Source organism: Diplotaxodon limnothrissa, linkage group LG6, assembly GCF_057381915.1.
Source record: "Diplotaxodon limnothrissa isolate DT_005_m linkage group LG6, D_limnothrissa_male_GT1.1, whole genome shotgun sequence".
In the NCBI taxonomy this organism is placed as follows: Eukaryota; Metazoa; Chordata; class Actinopteri; order Cichliformes; family Cichlidae; genus Diplotaxodon; species Diplotaxodon limnothrissa.
The window spans coordinates 36,236,627-36,255,790 of NC_140601.1; the positions used below are offsets into that span (position 1 = coordinate 36,236,627).

The window sequence follows — 19,164 nt, forward strand, 5'->3', positions numbered from 1 at the left end:
TAAATTCAGATGCACTTGCAGAGTAAGAAATTCAAGCACCACAGCCACATTTTCAAAAGTTCAGGACAGATGACAAAGGCACTATTTATTTTACAGTAGCATAAAGTCACATTTAAAACCAGATGATTCTTTTAAAAATGCTTTGAAATTAATGCCAAAGATTTTTAAAAAAAATAAGAGATCAAGACTCATTACTTGATTTCACACTTACGCTGCAGATTACACCGTATATAACTGTTCCTGCTCATCAGTCTATTCAAGATCTTTTTGCGAGAGAACTGTGCGATAGAGAGAAGTGCCTTTCGCCTGGTAGAAAGTCACGGTCATCTTGTTCTTTGTCACTTCTGCATGGATGAATCCTCCCAGTGTTGAAGCCTTGCCGGTGAAAAACTTAAGAGAATCTTTGGGAACATGGTGCCAGTGACGGGTGTCAGGATCCAGGAAGTTTCCAGCACCGCTCACCACATAGCCTATGTTAGACTCTTCGAGGTACTGTGGGAAAAAGAAGAGGAAAATTCATTGTAGCTCTAAGAGTAGCTATGCAGATTTATATCAAATGTTAAACATACTCTTCCCGAACCAACCTGCAGGTTGTGGTCATGGCCGCAGAGGTAAGCAGTGGCCTTGTATTTGATGAGCAGTGGACGGAGGCTTTGCACCAGACACTTTGTGGGGCCGTGCTCGGACACAGACCAAACAGGGTAGTGGCCTGCCACCAACAGGAAGTCTGCCTTGGACAGAGCCAGTCTCTCTTGCAGCCAAGCCAGCTGGCGATTGGCATCCAATTCATTCAGGGGTCCACTTGGCTTCTTGTCCGAATTGTCGTCAGAGTTACCGCAAAGCATCACAGTGTCAAGCATGATGATGGTCAGAGTCTTCCCCGTGTTGGGAATGCGGAAGTTCAGCTCATAGTAGTACGAGGGGAATTTCCTATCAAAGGTAATGAAGAGGCATCAAAATTTAACTGAGTATTTCCTAAAAGCTTAAAACTTTAAGATGTCCGAACTTTATATTCTGCCCCTTACCATCTGTTAGATCTGCTGCTGTAGTCGATCTGGGCTTTGACATTCCCTGCGTGGTCGTGATTGCCAGCGATCACATACCAAGGGACTTGGAGGGACTTTGCAGTGTACACAGATTCAAAAGTTTCCTGATAAGAAGAAGGAAAACATAGTTACTGCTTTCAACACACAGTTTTAAAATACAGTGTTGTTTTTTCACGCCACATTTATTCTACTCACCTTAAACCGAGGAGAATCCACAGTGTTCACACCTTTGTAGTAGAAGTTATCGCCCAGAGCAAGAACAAAATCAGCTCCCATCTGGTCTGCTATTTTGCTCATTTCTTGAGCTGTGGCCTTCTGCACAGCAGTGATGTAGGGGGGATAAGGCACACCACCCCAGTCGCCCACTGCCAGAAACTTAATGGAGGTTCTGTTGCCTGTAAGAGGAAAAGAATATTAGTACTTCTGATTGGAAAGTAAGCTTATGAAAGTCAGTGTGGCGTAATACTCACTGCGACTTTCCTCCAGGTTTTGGAAGGCAGTTGGATAGCAGTAGGCCACGGGGATGGCAGCAATCAAGATGGATAAAATAGTGACTGCCATCTTCAAAGACAAACAAAGCATTGGAATTTAAGTTAACGGCAAATTTAAACTCGGCTCAGTCACAAGATGTGACACCACAGAAATGAAAGTCAGCACCTGCAAAAGCAACAAAGCAGAAGCAAAATGAAACAACCAAAACCACAACCTACCATGTGACGCTAAGCTTCGCGCGCTCTCTCTCTCTCTCTCTGCCTCCCACTACGCTAAAGAACAAGTCCCTCAGTTATGCTTTTTTTTTTTGTCCTAAAGGTGACTTGTGATTGGCTGCAGCCTAAAGCTGACATGCCTCAGCTGGAGTAAATAGAAACCAATCAAAGAAACCGTGTGTGTGTGAGGCAAAGGTCAAACGTCTACATAATTAAACAGATAAAAAGACCCTCAACAGAGACGCCACAACAACAGTGTGAAGTGCTGCCTGATTGATGAGGGGGGGAAACAGCTTTTCATGTGTAAAGAATAGGTGTCAATATGCAGAGATAATGTCGTCAAAGACAAAACACTCACGGCTGATGGGATCTGTTGGGACACTCTCCACCCTCAGAGTGATCGTCGTTCCCCCCTCGCCTTTTATCAGCAGTCCTGGAGGAGAGGATGTAGGAGGACCAGCCCCGGGACACGCTGGAGAGGCATGATCATTGCTCAGACACTGACTAGAAGGTCATAAGGGCACACATGTGATCCATTGTGGTTAATATAGCTGGTGTCCAGACATGTTTTCCACTTCAATATTATTCACTGATTTTCCTGTTTAGCTTGTTTTCTTTCCATCTTTTGCTTCCTGCTTTTTGAATAACTTCAAAATAACACGTAAAACACTAAGTTCAGTAAAATAATGGGTCAAATTGCTGAATTAAACATGAACCAAAGAAAGTTGATTCTTTTCGTCTGGACGTTGCATTTTCACTGGTTGAAATCTTTGATCACCCATTCAAATGACTTCAGTTTCAGCTTACTGCAGCTTTCCCAACCTTACAAACACTACATTTGCATAACGACTGAAAACACTGACTCACAATGCTTTCCAAAAAACGTGGTTAATCCCAGTTAGTTCATTTTGGTTTGGGCCTTTTTCCCCTTAATAAATGACGATCATCACCTGAAAACCGGCCTTATCTTTATCTCATATTAGAACTTGCTTGATCTGAAACACGCAAGTCTTACAAATATCCAACAAAAAAAAGAGGTTGAAGACTTTTTCACAGTGTTTCACACAAGTTTTGGTAAAAGGTTGAAGTATGTGAAGCCTCTATCAAGAAAAACTGCTGTAAGACATTACTGGAATTGTCTCTCACACCTAGAGGTGTCACATACTAATGCAAAAACAAAGTATGCAGTTCTCCTTTTAGTGTGGTTACCTCGGCTGGTCCCTCAACACCAGCTCCCTGCACAAGAAAGCCCAACAGCGTCTCTTCTTTCTGAGAAGACTGAGAAAGGCCCGGCTTCCACCACCGATCCTGACCACCTTCTATAGAGGAACTATTGAGAGCATCCTGAGCGGCTGCATCACTGTCTGGTTTGGGAGCTGTGCCATATCAGACCGCAAGACCCTACAGCGGATAGTGGGAACAGCAGAGAAGATCATCGGGGTCTCTCTACCCTCTATTGAGGACATCTACACCACACGCTGCATTCGCAAAGCCACCAGCATTGTGGCTGATCGGACACACCCCTCTCACACACTCTTTACACTCCTGCCATCTGGAAAAAGGTACCGAAGCATTCGGGCACGCACATCCAGACTGTGCAACAGCTTTTTTCCACAAGCCATCCGTCTCCTCAGCAAAAAGGGACTGACTGATAAACACGCACACACACACATACACTAACATTATCACTCAGCTTAACTCAAATACCTCAAAACATTGAGACTGGACTGACTAACCAACACAAAGCGCAAACACACTGACCTACACCACCAAACCATCGCACACACCAACCTGTAAATGCTCTTTTGCACAATATTATTACTAGATATATTATATATATATTTTTTTTTTGCACTAACTTGTCTTGTAGCACCTTGGTTCCTGGAGGAACGTTGTTTCGCCTCACTGTGTATTTTTAAACTGTATATGGTTGAAGTGACAAAGTTGAACTTGAACTTGAGCTCAATTCCCTAAAGTTGTTTTCGAGCGATATTCATTTGCTAAAACAAAAACACAAGATGAGTTTTACTGTTAATAATTTGCTGTCCTTAAGTTTTTTGTTTTTGCCGACAGTCAGCAAACCCTCATCTCTGGAGCTTCCACTTGTCCCCTCCTTTAATCTTTATCAAATTTCACTGGGAGTGCTAATATTGGATCAAGCTTGCAAAATGTGCTTTAAATTTTCAAATAACTTTTAACTACACTCCTCTAATTACGGGTCAGTGAGGGTTCCTGTCAGCTTTGATAGCAGCGCAGGTAGGGAGCGCGTGGGTGCCGTATGCTTGTCCTGCATTCACAGCAGTCTGGCTGTGCATGCACAAATCATTTGCAGCTGTCACATGTCAGAGCTTGAATAAGATGAAGCTCTTAAAATGCCAACAATCATACTAACAAGATCTCTGCAATGTCTGTAATTAAGAAACTGATGGTCAGAAGCTCAGCTCCAAAATAAGTCATTTATTTGTACAAGGATTAGAGCGTTTTTATGAGACAGAAAGGACTTCAGTTTAAAACAACAAGCAGCTTTACATAAAAAAAATATACTGATACAGAACCAGTACACTACATTAAAAAGACAAAACAACCCAACGTAACACTCATGTCAACATTGACGTGATGAAGGCTACAGATAAAAGAAACGTAACTTAAAACTGGCTTACTGGTTTGTCAAAAGAACTGACAACTGAGGTTAAGAGTATCAAACAAGATCAGCAGAATTCCAGTTTCAGAGAAAACACCAGCATTTCTTTTTTTATTTCTTTTTAAGAGAGGTACCTTAGGATGATCCCTAATCATCAAGGTGGGAAAGACTACATATTTCATTATGCTGACATGCTTCCTTGCACTCTTTCCCCTCCCCCTCTGCCATCACAGAGGAACTCTGAACTGCTTAAATCCCACCTTGAGGAAATGAGGAGGCATCTGCAGGAGCTCAGAGCTGGGAAACAGGCCTATCCTTCCTTATAGCATTGCTTGAAGCAGTCAAGACATGAGGAAAAAAAGGGAGTCATGTAAGCATAATAAAAAGCACCAGTGATGTTATGATCAGTAATTCATGTCGCCGTATCCAGAGTATGAGCCCTGGGTGTGTCCTCCAAATCCCTGGTACATGCTGTACCCCTGATTCCCCCAGGACGACTGGTTTTCCCAGCCTGTGAAGAAACATTTATAACCCCAGATCATTTATATGTATAAATCAAGATTAAATATAAAGAAATAGGAAAAGCGGGAAGTTACTGTAAGAAATAGAAAAGGAACTTGCCATAATTATTATAACTCTGTCCCCCGGTGACAGAGCTGGGGTAAGCAGTGCTGTACATAGAGTAGTCTCCACCTTGGGTCAGCATCTTTCTCTTCTCATCTCCGTAGCCGTAGCTGTACGGACTCTCCTGATCAGCAGGAGGCGGCATTGACTGGTAGCTTTCTTCTTTCGTGGTGCTGGTGTTGGAGCTGGAGACGGGTGGGGATGAGTACGTGATGGTGGTGCTTTCGGGGTAAAAGGTGCCGTAGGCTGAGGTGGTGGGGGCGGTACCTTTGGCTGTGGCAGTGGCTCCATTATTGCCATATAATTTATCTTTAAGATAAGAGAAACAAGAGGTAAATGAGAGGTAAGTGCCATTTTCTTAAAAGACACGATCCTAGAGCTGCAACTGACGACAACTACAAGTGACTGTTGATCTATTTGCAAATCATAGAACCGAGACAGTTCACGCTTGTTCAAGTTTAAACAAACAAACAAACAAAACCCCACCACACACATAAAGATAAAGATCTTGATGCATGCTCAATCATCCAGGTAAGGGAATCCCAAAAAGTTGATCCTGTTTATCTGGACATAGCGTAGCAGGGAAGCAGAAAAACATCATTTGAAGAAAGCCCTGAGTGAAAGTCGCTATCCCAGCTGGACATTTGTCAAAGGTGGGAGGGCACCTAAAGAAATCTCCAGGCAATCCAGAAGAGAAGAAGGACAACTGTTACCTAAGTGAAAACCTTTAGTGATCCCTTATGTGTCAGGAGTATCGGAACGGCTGAGACCTCATCTCTGTGGCTTTCAACCCCCAAAACGTGCTCTGGCAGAAACTGGTCCACCCTAAGTATCGGGTCCCCCGGCACAACCAGAGTAATTTAGCGTACGCTGTTAAGCCATTGCACACACACACACAACCCACAGGTCTATTCACACCTACAGGCCAGTGGACACTCTTTCAATGATGAGGATGTACACATCCTGGGCAGGGAGCAACACTGGTTTGAGCGCAGAGTCAAGGAGACCATTTACATGAAAAGGGAAAGACCTCTGAATCAAGCAGGGGGCCTAAGGGCACCATCTTACAACACTGTGACTGCAGCCAATCCCTAACTCTCTGTGAATGGCCATTGACCAACTATCACTTCTCAATGTTTGTTGATCAATGGTCATGTCAATTTGCATATTAATGATCAAGAAACTGACCTCCAGGCCATTTTTCACCAGTGGTGCTAGTTTCAGTCTTTATGCAAATGTACTGGGTTGGAAACCTGCAGTGAGCTGAGACTGAAGAAGTCATTTGAATGAGTGCTGAAACATTTCTCCAACTGAAAAAGCTACGCCCAGAAGAACAGAATCAACTTTTTGGGACAAAGATAAATAAGTGAAACACATCTTGGAATGTTTACCTAGAAGTTTTAAATTTTGGTAAACATAATTACAAAAAAAAAAAAAGGTCTTTTAGCCTTGTTATTGCATGCATCATCACATATATCCATCACATATAACTGTAATTAGGCATCTTATGCCTTTCAACGAATCTGCATGACATTTAAGCCTTATTTAAAAAAAAGTGTACATCACAAAAAACATGTAAAACCAAATACACACACACACCCTAACATAAAACCAGAGTGCATAAAGCTAACAGACATTCAGATACTTACGATAGCCTGTGCCAGTGCTGCTCTCATAACTGTAGTTGGCTTTTAAAACAAGAAATCACCATTTAGTGCAAACTCCATTTACAGGTTTAAAGGTTTCCTACGATGATTAAATTGACTCGTAAATAGCATAAAGTTTCTTACTCTTGTTATAGCTGGGTCCTGCTGGAAACTGCTTGCCTCGACCCCTGCCCCGACCCCCTCTGTGGGGACCCCAGCCACGGGACCCTGAGTCTGAAGGGATGCCGCGGATGGTGCCGAATCCTGGGATGTGCTGTCAAAAAGGAAACGTGAGAAAAATGTCATTTTGAAACAGCCTGATAGTTAAATTGCTTGAGTTGTGCATTTTAAAGCTCACCAGTTGGATACATTACCATGTCAGTGTAGGTGACTTTCTTCTTTGAGGGATTTCTGTTATTTAAAAGTCCACTGTCATCTGGGAACAGCTTCTCTAAAGCAGCGAGGGCAGCGTAGGCCTTTGCTTCCTTCTTGTTGGAGCCTCGTCCTTTGAACTTCTGCCCATCAACTTCCACCTGTGAGACAGAAATGAGGAGAAAAGATTTTAGGATTTTATGAAGCATGTCACAGCATTTATACACAGAGAGTGACTCCTGCTGGTAGAGGAGATGGAGAATGTGTGTTGTGCACGCCGTGTCTATTCTTTTGAGCAGCAGTGCAAAAACATAGCTACAGTGTTCTGCTGAACCTCCACATGTGCAGCATAGCATAACATTAGAATTTTAGTGAGTGGAAAGCCACCACCAACAAATCGCCTGTTACACCCGCACAGCCTAACAGCTCATTATAGTAACTCTAATGTATCCTCTGATCTATGGATGTTTATTAGTTTGGGTTTATCCTGCCGAGTTTAAACATCTATTACAGACCATATGCTGTTAATTTTGGGAAGAATCCTGTCCAGAATAATGGCTCACAGGACCAAAGGAAATCGTTTATCTCCCACCTCTGTCCTTCTTTCTGAAATAATCCCACCCACATGGGACTTAACAGATTAAACACAAATACAGAAATCTTTACTTGGCTCTACAGTTGCCTTTACAAAGCCCAAGATATCAAAGCTGCTATACAGTGCAGTGCTCACTTTACACCTGATTTCTGTTTGCTGTATACAATACTGCTGACTCACCTCCATCACAAAGCACTTTTCATGGGAGCCACCCGTCTCTGCCGACAGCTCGTATTTCAGGCTGCGGCGCTTCTCGTTCAGCTCCATCACAGGGTTCTTGCCATTTTTTGTTAAGATTGGACCCTGACCAGTCTGTTCACAGCAAGCACACATAAGAAAAAACTGTGGTGAAATGCACAAGTGTTTCTCTCTGTGGGAACTTTTAGGATGCATTTGTAAATACGGAGTCCAAAGAGAGCTCAACGACATACATCTTCAGATGTAGAAGAAGTCGGTGCAACAGCTTTAACAGAGTCCTGGCTTCCTTCATTTTCACTACTGGGCTCTGATTTAGATTCAGAAGTTGTGGGAAGACCGAGATCTTGCAGTACCTGTGAAAAATGAAAGTAAAAAAACTATAAGACACATAAAACAACATTGATTTCTTTGCCCAGTCTGACTTTACAAATGTTCAAACTTACAAGTTGGGCTGCACTTAAACAAACAATCAATTAGCAAAATGTATGGAACCAATCAATAAACAGTAACTAGTCCATCAGCCAAAAAGTAACCAAGAAGAACACAGTACTGAGTATTTATACTAAAAGTCAGCTTGTGTAGATAACAAACACCATTACCTTTGTGGCTACATTAAGCTTAGCGGCACGTTTGGAAGGCCCCGTTGCCTCGTACGTCTTTCCATTTAGATCGACAGCCATTGTAAAGACCGGCTCGTGAACTGGGCCAGTCTGAGATGTAAGTCTGTAATCCAGACCAGGTCTGTACTGGTTCAGACGCATCACGGCATTCATGGTAAGATCATCGGTGACTACAAGGAAACAACAAAATGAGCAAACAGATTCATTTTGAGAAGCACACACAGAAAAATAAGGCTACAGAAGTCAGCATAAAGAGTAAAAGACAAATGTCACATTAACATAGGAGTCACAAAGTTGTCATTTTCACAGCACTACTCAGCTTATGTGACTTAAATATTCTATCCAAGGACACCAAAAGATTTAAAAAAGTAAATCTAACTTTTAATAGCATTTATAATTATTTTGATAAACAGAATGAAATATTATGGCAAAAGGAAATTATGTACACCTTGCCAGAAAAGCATGTTCATGTATGTAAACATACAGAATATTTATTCCACAATACCAAGTCTGTGTTTTGTCATACAGTTAAAGATCAAAGGGATTTTACAGCAGTATTTTTTGTGTTACAGTGAATAATTTGACATTCATTACTCACAGGATTTCTTCTGAAAGCGTTTCTGGAACTTGAGAAACTTTCTCTGTTTGCTGTTGAGGTGTGTGTCTTCTTCTCCTGTGTCCACGTCTGTGAAAGGTCTCTTAGCTGGCAGGTTCAGTTGTCCAACAGGTGGTATCTGGGCTACAGTTATTAAAAAAAAAAAAAAGGGAAAAAAAGGAGATTTGATGGAAGTGTTGATTTTTCGAACACAGGAAATAAAGAAAAATAAAAAAAAATAATAGCCCACCCATGCCATCTCTGTAATTTGCTCCCAGCGATTTTCGTGACCTCAGAGGTTTAGAGTCCATCCCCAACACTTTGTGCATCTGTCCAAATGCACACAGCCTCAAGGCAAACTAAGAAAAACATCAAAGTTATGCACTAATTTGTTGATTTAATTTTAAAGGTGTACATGTGTGTGGGTGCTTCTACAGGCTCACCTTACCTGAGCACTCTGTGTGATGTCTTCACACTGCTGCCTAGTCAAATAGCCAATGGCATCAACAGCTTCCTTTTCACAAGGATCTTTAATTCCAGGGCCATCTGTGCACAAATACCATTCAACTGGTGCATGAATGTCAGCTCAGTGTATAAATTTACATGCAAGTTGCACAACTCAAATAAAATCTCACCTTCCATAAGTATTCCTGAGGCTACGCACTCTAAAACCCTGCGGAGGGCCTCGCCCGCTCCCAGTGATCTCTCAGATGTACCAATAGCTTTCTCCACTAGCAGTTCAAGTGGCTATGTGGAGACAAGAAGACAAAACCGACACTTCAGGATGAAAGCAGCTGAAATGACTTAAACACAAATCTCTGCTTTGCTGCTGTCGGAGTAGATGCACAAAGAGTTTCCTCACCCATCCTGAGAGTGGCGTCCAGGTAGGAACGCGGTTACACAAGTCCCTCATGAGTCGGATCACAACGACGGCAGAATTCAGGGTGTTAACTTTTGCCTGGAGGCAGAAACAAAGCCCATTAGGTTAGCAGAGCTTCTGTCTGTGATGGAATCCTTTCTGAGATTTCAAACAAACAAAAACAAAACAACCCAAGCACAGAAGAGTAATAAGTACTGAGCCTTCTCCAAATCAACAGTAAGTAAAACTTATTCAAGCTATGTTAGCCTTTTATGACCTTTGACGTTGAAATCGAGAGAGCTCAGTCTCTCGACATGTACTCATGTTGATACCAATGATTTATCCACTTCTGTCATTGGTATAGATGAGCATTAATTTAGACATTTTATAAAGATCATTAACAATATGAACAAAAACTGAGAGCAAAAACTGTTACGGTCCTCTAAATGGACAGGAAATAAAAGATCACTCAAGGAAAACAGTTCAACCTGATGTACAAGTAAGGACGTGAATGCAAACCTGGAACCACTTGGCGTGGCGGAGAGACGCCAAGGCAGTTAGGCATTTCTGCCTGTCCAGAACGTCCGGCGGATCGTTGACTGTTCGCGTTTCTATTGACGAGGTGGGGTAAGAAGAAAAGGTACAGTTTGACCAAGGGGGTTGTCTCTGTCTTGCAGCTCAGGGAGTAGCAAACAAAAACCAGCAAACAACCAGCAGCAGGGAAAGGGGGTTTACATAAAGACACGTTTTGTCCCAGCAACCATAAAGGTCTGCTAAAAGAGATCCCAATTATATTTTCCACAGTGTATGCGGAAGTAAGACGACTGTCAGAAACAGCTGTAGTATTTATTTATAACATTGCACAGCATTAAAATATATGCACTGCACTACATCAAATACCCCCTCCCCTGAGCCACTGGGATTAGGTTTGTTGCTTCTCCCCCCTCCTGAGACAGTGTGTCCAGTTGGTCAAAGGTCCAGCGTTCCTAAAAAACTTGACAAACTAAAAGGTAATCAGTTGTAAATCACAAGCATTTAAGAAGCTTTACGTCTGCCCTACGCTGCAGCAAAACTGATGAATCCCTCAGAAAAAAAGTGGCCTAAAAAAGGCTTTATGACAGACTGACTATATTAAAAAACAAAAACAAAAAACAACAACAAAACAAACAAAGAAAAAATACCAGCTTTGGGCAAGTTTTAGCTCATTTGTTCTACATTATACAGCTAGGGATACACCGGCTGATAATCTATGCCAATGCTGATGACAAATAATTTGTGCAGTAACCTATGCCATGATTTTTTGTTAGTATTTATTACCCCTAGAATTGATGTGAAAGATCAACAAGATCAATCTCTGCCACTGTAAATATGCAACAGTAAATATGTTTTGGGAAAAAAATATCTGCTCACTTAACAAGGCTGATCCATGTTTGGACAGTATACTATGCACAACTCTGCTTGGACTCTGTTGAGTTGAGTGGAGTTGACTGAATTTAAATTGATAATATGCATTTTCATCAGGGGTGCATGATATTAGCAAGGATTTTAATCACTGTGGCATTTAACAAACACAACTTAAAGTTTTAAAATATCAACTTGCACATTTAACTTGTCCAAACCTTGACCTTAAATTAGACCTTTGCCTAAAATGATTGTTTTATTGAAACAGAGTAAATATGGTTTGATCCAACAATGATTAAGCATTAATAATCCTACCCCAGGACGTAACAGCTCCAATAATTATCCAGTCTAATAATTTTATTACTAATATTGCAGGATTTTTAATGTGCAGTCCCAGTGTATAGTGTATTAAAATGGACTAAAACTGCACTGAGACTGATATGGTTCTCAGTCTGAGGCTCCCCCTGAAATTCAAATAAACTTTAGACTACCAGATAAATGCAGCTAACGCTAATCAACACAGGAGCTTTCAAACACTACACCAACCAAAATATTCACCTGAACAATGATTTTTTTGCCTTATACTGTAAATCCTCCTAAGGTAGGCAACAGCTGATCAGTTTTGCTGCAGCTAGTTCCAAACACATGTTCAGCATCAAGGATCATGCATGCGCGCTTGAACTTGTTATTCTTAAAAAAAGCCTTCACTTGAAACATGAAAACAACAAGAATATACAAGTTTTTTTTTGTTGTTGTTTTAAATGACTGAGGCACTGTCACTAACAACATGAGCAGGATGCATCAGTGACTACAGAGGAAATATCCTGCATACGTCAGTTTGCAACAAAAACGACGAAAGGACTCTCGTGCGAGCAAAGAGTCAATGTTCACTGGCATCAGTCTGACACGGTCACTGTACAAGCTCCACTGAGGTTTAATGAGATGGGACAACTGGTTTGATTTCAAACAGTCAGTGCAGATTAATAAATCAGTGGAGCAGTACAGCGCCTGCATACCGACAACACAGATCAGGGCTGGGCCGACATACGCACCTTCTTCTTCTTCTGCTTCTTCTTCAGCAGTTTCACTCTCTTGCACTGTCCTGACAAGAGGTGATGTCAGGTGGATAATAAGAGTCAGAACTGACTCCTTGGTGCTCGTAACAACAATGGCTGCATCTCCTGGACACTGGCTGACTGCATATGTCTCAGGTGAATTAGTCTATTAAAAAAAGAGAACAAATAATTAAGACGGTTAAACCTGGATTAAAATAATCCAAGTCAAAATATGTGACATGTGTTTTTAAAGTATGCTGCAGGCACTCATTTCTACCTCTAACTGTGCAGAGAGTTTTTCGGCCACTTGTTTCAGCAGAGTAACTGTAGGCTTGTTGGAACAAAGCAGCACCAGCTCCACGTTCTTGTCCCCCTTCAGAAGGAGTCCCTTAGCCACCAAACCAACTCGCATAACCCCACGCAGCACACGCTCTTGTGAGCCATCACTTTAAGTTGAGGGGCGCAAAAAAATAAAAAATAAAAATTGCCAATTAAATCATTTATATTAAAACAAAAGCAGTTTTATTTATTTATTTTAAAAGCTTGCAGATATCCTTTTAAAAGCATCGCAGGTTATTCTCTCTTACCTCTGTGCTTCTGTATTTGCTTCGTCATCTTTTGGAGCATCCATCTGGTCAGATACAGTCTTGAGAGCGCACTCCACATGGGAGACGATTGTCTGTACTGCCTCCAACTCCTCTGTTGGGGGGTACACTTCAGAATGTTTGGCCAACACGTAGCGATCATATGGGCCCGCCTGTACGTGAGTTGTTGCAGATTCCTTAAATAGAAAAAATAAATAAATAAATAAAATAAAGACAAAGTTCATACTGGAGGAAACTCACTGCAGATAACAGTAAATGTATAATTACTTCATATTGCAATATTATTTCATGACAGGTAAGTGTTAGGATTCATTAAAGCCATTTTTTAAACTACGTTTTACTGCTGCTGATATATTCCAGTGAAGACATATGAAGAAGTATAATAATAGAGTAATAGCGGTAATAGGAAGTCTGTGATTTAAAAAAAAAAAAAAAAAAAAAAAGGAAAAATAAACAGGCGACAGCTTTCAAGAGGAACAATGTTTTTGCAGAACGAGGGGAAACAAAATGGGGATGGAAAAATACGACATGTTCTGTGAATTCAGGGTTTCCACCAGGGAAGTTGTTGGACCTGGCGGCTACTGTGACCAAAATGGGGGTTTATTACAGTAACTTAACGTCACAAGATATTCATGAGACAATATTCTCCTGTTATATTGTCACGACTAAAAAAGACTTAAAAAAAGGTTGTGTGTTTAAAATCATAGAAATACCAGAAGGACAACACTTAATAATATTTAATCGTTAACCTCTGCTAAACTTAGACATGGAAAGCTGCAGGGTTTGTAATACAATGGAGTAGAAACCCTGTGATTATCTAGTGTATCTATTTATCAGGCAAAACAGAACCAACCTCACGATAACGTTTATCCTCCATATGCTCGATAGCAGCAATGTAGTCATGGTACTGTCTAAGCTCCTCTTCATAGCACAGACAGTCATACCAGTAACGCAACTCCTCATATCTGGAAGACAAAAGAATTTGAGAACATATGAAGAAAAGTTTCAGAGCTCAAGTTAGAAGAGATGTGTCAAGTGACATAATTTATGTCACTTAATTTCAGTGTTGGTCAAGTTACTTGAAAAAAGTAATCAGTAACTAATAACCAATTACTCCCCCAAAAAAGTAATCCCGTTACTTTACTGATTACTTATTTTCAAAAGTAATTAATTACTTAGTTACTTAGTTACCTTTTAAAAAACACGATTTACAACCTGAATAGGTGATAAAGTGATAGATCTTTCAGCCCAATTCTACTTTTTCTGCATAATCCATCATACAAAATGTAATCAAATGGAAAAGTCTCTTTTTAAAACTTGTTTTATCAGTTTTAACCTTTTAACTTTATGCATCAAGCAAAAATTAAATTATATGCAACATTCTCTGACTGGAAGAAATTTGTTTTAAACCTATTTAAACCTATTTTCTGCACATTCCAGCACATAAAATATATATTTTTTGTGTGTTTACACTCACTCTTTCAAATAGATGCAAGTAAAACACAGCAGAAAATAAATAACATCAAAGACTAGCGGTGCTTTTGCTCTATTTTCACCTGTACAGCAGGAGTGGCATAGGCAGAGGTTTACCCTGGTGCAGGTGTGCCGCAGCAGTCAGTGGAAGAATCCGCGAGTTTCTCTGTGAATTTCCCATTACGTCATAGCGCACTCCGTGCTTGCTTGGAAGTTTAGGGGTTTTTTTTCACTTTAAAAAGAAGTTTTCTTCCCACGCACAACGGACACTAATGTTTTTGTCACTTTTTATGGAATCAAACTCAAAATAAGGTCAGTACTTCCACGCTTTAAACGCTGCACGCTCATACTCTCTCCCGCACTCGATATATGATGCACTGTTGATCTGCACACAGTTGTTGTCACGAACGTCGCACTCACTTACGTCACTGTCATGAGACATTCTCGCTAAAAATCACGGTTTTAGTAACGCAGCGTTACTACGGGAAAGTAACGGTAATCTAATTACCGTTTTTGCAATAGTAATCCCTTACTTTACTCGTTACCTGAAAAAAGTAATCAGATTACAGTAACGCGCCCATCTCTGCTTAATTTCACAGGACAGGGAAACATACTCTTGTTAATGTATCGGCTCTTAAATTTGCACTGAAACGGCTGATCTACTCAGTATGCTTCAATGATAATAACAACAATTTCTTCTATAGAGTAATAAAGGTTGTTTTCAGCACAATAATAACAAGCATTTAGCTTACTGGAAAACAAATCTATTCCTCATTATCTGACAGAGCTGTTCAAAGGCTGCAGACTTGTTCCAGCAGACAAGTCGAACTGTGCCGCATCATAGACACATAATGTGCCTTATTCTACTTGCGTGACATCCCAAACACTCAATCAATACCTACGTGCAAGGGAGGGATGTTTACTCGCCTCTCACAATTTTATAGGAAGCATATTTGGAAGGACTGAGCCTAGAATTTAAAGTCTAAAACTCTGTGTCCCAGACACAAACTAACCTTAGATTAAAAATGAATTTTAAAAAAGTGGTATTCTTTTTTTAATTTTTCACACTTTAGAACTAGGTATAATGCAGGTCTGTAAACTGGCTGTGCAAGTATAATCACACTAGGCACACTCCGTACAGTGCTCAAGTATGTTTGACCCCCCCAAAGTCCACATTATTTGACTAGTGCCAGTATGTGATGAATGTAAACTGTGCCCAAACATGAAACTCAGATATTTTGTCAACAACAGCAGCCTTGATTGCTTTGTTATTTGACAGATCTAAAAGCCATTTAAGAGAAGACTTACCTAAAAAAACAAAAAAACAACAAAATACATAAAGTCATGAAGCTCCCTATATTTTGCAAGTGTGCCTTTAAAAAGTGTGTGTGTTCAAGAAAGCGAGAGAGGCAATGAGATGCACAAACAAACCTGAAGCATACTCCAGCCAGATGTTTAAGCATGGTGTGAACACAGGCCAATGTGGCAACATGTGAGTGAACCTTTATTCTGTGCTTGCAATGAACCAATTCCTTGAACATGAGCTGCCTGACTGAAAGAGACTTTTCAGTCTTCAAGAGATTATTCTTCATAGTTTGTGTTTTGTTTATTTCATTTAGGGCTGTTCGATATAACGATATATATCGGATGGTTCATTTTACACTATCGTTTGTTTTGTGGTGTCATAAAATAAACTGTTTACAGCAATATTTTTTTCATCGTTTTGATGGTCACTGTAGTGGCTATATTAATTTCTTAAAGTTCTCTCTTTCTCTTATATTTTATATAACCACACTACAATGGACAAGCGCCTGTTTTTATGCATTGTGGTTAGCAACAAAGATGGTAACAGCATCGCGTGTCCGCTTGTTTATTTTCCACACAAACCTTTCACAATAAAGCTCAAGATCCTGTTGAGACTTTTCAAAATAAACTGAATCACGTGAAAGAGCAGATTATTTACGGATGAGAATTAAAAAAAGAGCCGCCAGGTGCTAAAAAATAAACCTTAGACTCAAACGTTAGAACAGGCTTTTCCCCGCAGCACGCTGTGTAATAAATACTCACAAAGAAAACTGTTACAGTTATGCTGTTACAACTTATGTCTAAAAATGTATAGTTTCATGCATCGGTTAAAACACTCGACTCCAGCTACATGACGCGCAGCTGGAAACACTTCCCGCAAGACGAGCTTCCCGAGAGTCACAGAATTTACAGAAAATGTTACATTTTTGTGATTTATGTCGTTATCGGGAAGATAGAATTCTTATATCGGGATATGAGATTTTGGTCATATCGCACAGCCCTAATTTCATTAGTTTTTTTTTTCCTTTATACAGAACCTGTTGCTGTATTTTAATGAAAAGTACAGAGTGTACTATGCAAATGCTAGCTTTCGGGCATCTTTTATTCAGGACCATGCATCATGTGCGTGTACCTGTCGAAATCATGCGGATGGAGGCGGTGTCCCTGTTGTATCAGGCTGTCCCAGTACAGCAGCTCCTCGTATGCCTGGTGCTCGTCCCACACTGGCGCTGCAGCGGCCGCCATGCTGTCGCGATCGCAGGACCCAAGCTACCACCTGTGCGCCCCCAAGTATACACCACTGTTAAAAACAGTTAGCAGGCAATTGGCTGTGTAATAACAACCACAATAAAGCAGCAGATGATTTGACATTATCCATGTATATGCTAACGTTAACTAAGCGGTACACTTGTTACGCTGCAGGCTGAGACATGTGGTTAGGATGCAGTAACTACGCTCACAGCAAACTAAATATATTTATAATAATAATAATAACGATGATAATAATAATAAAAAAAACTGGTCCCTTACACCCATAATTATTCCATCCACATAAGTCAAGGCAGCCAATTAGCCTATGTTTACAGCGACTGGATGCTAGCAAGCTAGGTGAAGTTACCCAGAATGTCAGTGCTGTTAACGTTGCATTACATTTCGATTATGTCTTTAGAGCTCACCTCTGTCAACGGGCCAGTAAACAGGTGTAGGTCCCTTAACGTTGTTAGCTTCAGGATGTTAGGTTAGTTTGAGATGAGCCAGGCCTGCGCAGGATCGGTCACTCCGGTGAAGTTTCGCTTCTTCTTCTCCTAGTTTAATTGCGGGTCGCACATTACCGTGTTTAGGTGTATACCGCCACCTGGTGAACCGGAGTGTGCGTTATGTCATAACTAACTAACTAACTAACTAACTAACTAAATAAATAAATAAATAAATAAATAAATGCAAAGTAAAAGCAAGAGTAAAAAGGATGACTTGTTTGAACATGTTCCATGTTGGACATTCCACAAATGCACTACAAACTAGACCTTGGAACAATATGCTTATTTGCACACCTCAGTCACATAGTTATTGAACACGTCTACAATATATTTGCACATTTTGCATCTTGCACATGTCTTCGTCCTGTCTTGTCTACAATATTGTGAGCATAACATGAACCTGGTATTCAATACCCACTGCACAATAGTCTCACTTTACTGTAATTGCACATGACCACTTTGTATTGTCTCTTATTCTGTCTTTGTTTATTGTACATATATTTGGTTAGTAGTAGTACATTTTTATCTTTTTAATTTGACTTAAATTTAGCAAGGGATGAAATGGCATTTTGATATGCTGTATACTGTGTATATTGTTATACTGACAATAAAAACCTTGAATCTTTAATCTTGAATATTCAGAGGAGGGACAGAGGATAGACTGGGCAAAGGTTGTTGAAGAAGGAGCTCTGAAGCAGGAGGAAAGGAGGAGAACAGACTAGTGCAACAGGAGGAGAATGCAGACGGGAAGGAGATAATCCTCAATGGAAAAGCTGCATACCACTTCTTCTGTCACAAATCCTTCACTGTCTCCCAGTTTTCCATTATGGTATCGCTCGACTGTCATCCATTAGTTCATCAATATTTCTTCTCTTGAAGTTCATTATGCATTTCTGTTTATATTTGGATCTTGACCCACCCATTTGCTGAGACCTAACTATTCGAGGAAAAACATTCTAAGTGGAATATGATGATCTCAGTGTCTACTTATGGCTCTGGGATCTAAGCCTCTTGGGCCTCTTCTATCTGTTACAAACCAAAAATTATTGGAACTAACTGCTCTACGTCAATTTTTTTTTTTCCAATATAGCCATCAGACTCAGTTGTATATGTTCAGATATCCACTCCCCTGATCATCCCAAGTAAATATTTGTATAGTATTAAAGTCATTCCTCTTTACATAAACTCAGACCATCTTTCTTTTTTGAATCCATTTTCTCTTCTGTTCTGTGTGATGTAAGTCCACATCTAACACTGAAAATATCCACGGAGGAACATTACATCACACAGTTACTACTCTTACCTTTTCACATCATATTCTTCTGCTATCGTTATTTCCCTTTTTGTAATATGTCAGCTTTCACCAGTTTGCATTATGCAATCTGGTTAGACTTTGGTCCTGCTTCATACTAACAAAGATACAATGCAATGTTGTTAGCTGCTAATATTTTGGAGAACAAATAGGAATAAATATGTTAATTTAATCAATTTTTTCTATTCATGATGCAGATTATTTTTTAGTTTTAAATGATCTGATACAATTGCGATCAGTCCAGGTTGTTCTGTGCCTCTTGCTCTATGACAGCTACATAGGCTCCAGCCACTCCCTGCAACCCTAAGCTTGGAAAGTGATTTAGAAAATGGATGGAAAGATGATCCAGTCCA

General features: G+C 40.3%; 2 protein-coding genes across 2 annotated transcripts; both read right to left on the minus strand.

Annotated features, from left to right (window-relative positions):
• Positions 1-252: 252 nt before the first annotated feature.
• acp5a (acid phosphatase 5a, tartrate resistant) lies at positions 253-1,628 on the minus strand. The gene is made up of 5 exons (XM_085356351.1): positions 1,517-1,628; positions 1,242-1,441; positions 1,026-1,150; positions 585-930; positions 253-492 (listed from the first exon to the last, which is right to left on the minus strand). Exons 1-5 carry the CDS (start codon positions 1,626-1,628, stop codon positions 253-255), a joined length of 1,023 nt encoding a protein of 340 aa, XP_085212477.1.
• Positions 1,629-4,292: 2,664 nt separating this feature from the next.
• Positions 4,293-17,536, minus strand: LOC146631117 (interleukin enhancer-binding factor 3-like). Its single transcript, XM_085355147.1, has 20 exons — positions 17,419-17,536; positions 16,875-17,042; positions 13,818-13,929; positions 12,947-13,140; positions 12,637-12,805; positions 12,357-12,525; positions 10,423-10,514; positions 9,907-10,002; positions 9,680-9,791; positions 9,493-9,590; positions 9,295-9,403; positions 9,048-9,188; positions 8,429-8,619; positions 8,063-8,182; positions 7,812-7,943; positions 7,039-7,197; positions 6,809-6,938; positions 6,668-6,706; positions 5,016-5,327; positions 4,293-4,905 (listed from the first exon to the last, which is right to left on the minus strand). The coding sequence occupies exons 2-20, from the start codon at positions 16,985-16,987 to the stop codon at positions 4,799-4,801; spliced, it is 2,595 nt and encodes an 864-aa protein (XP_085211273.1). The 5' UTR covers positions 16,988-17,042; positions 17,419-17,536; the 3' UTR covers positions 4,293-4,798.
• Positions 17,537-19,164: the final 1,628 nt, after the last annotated feature.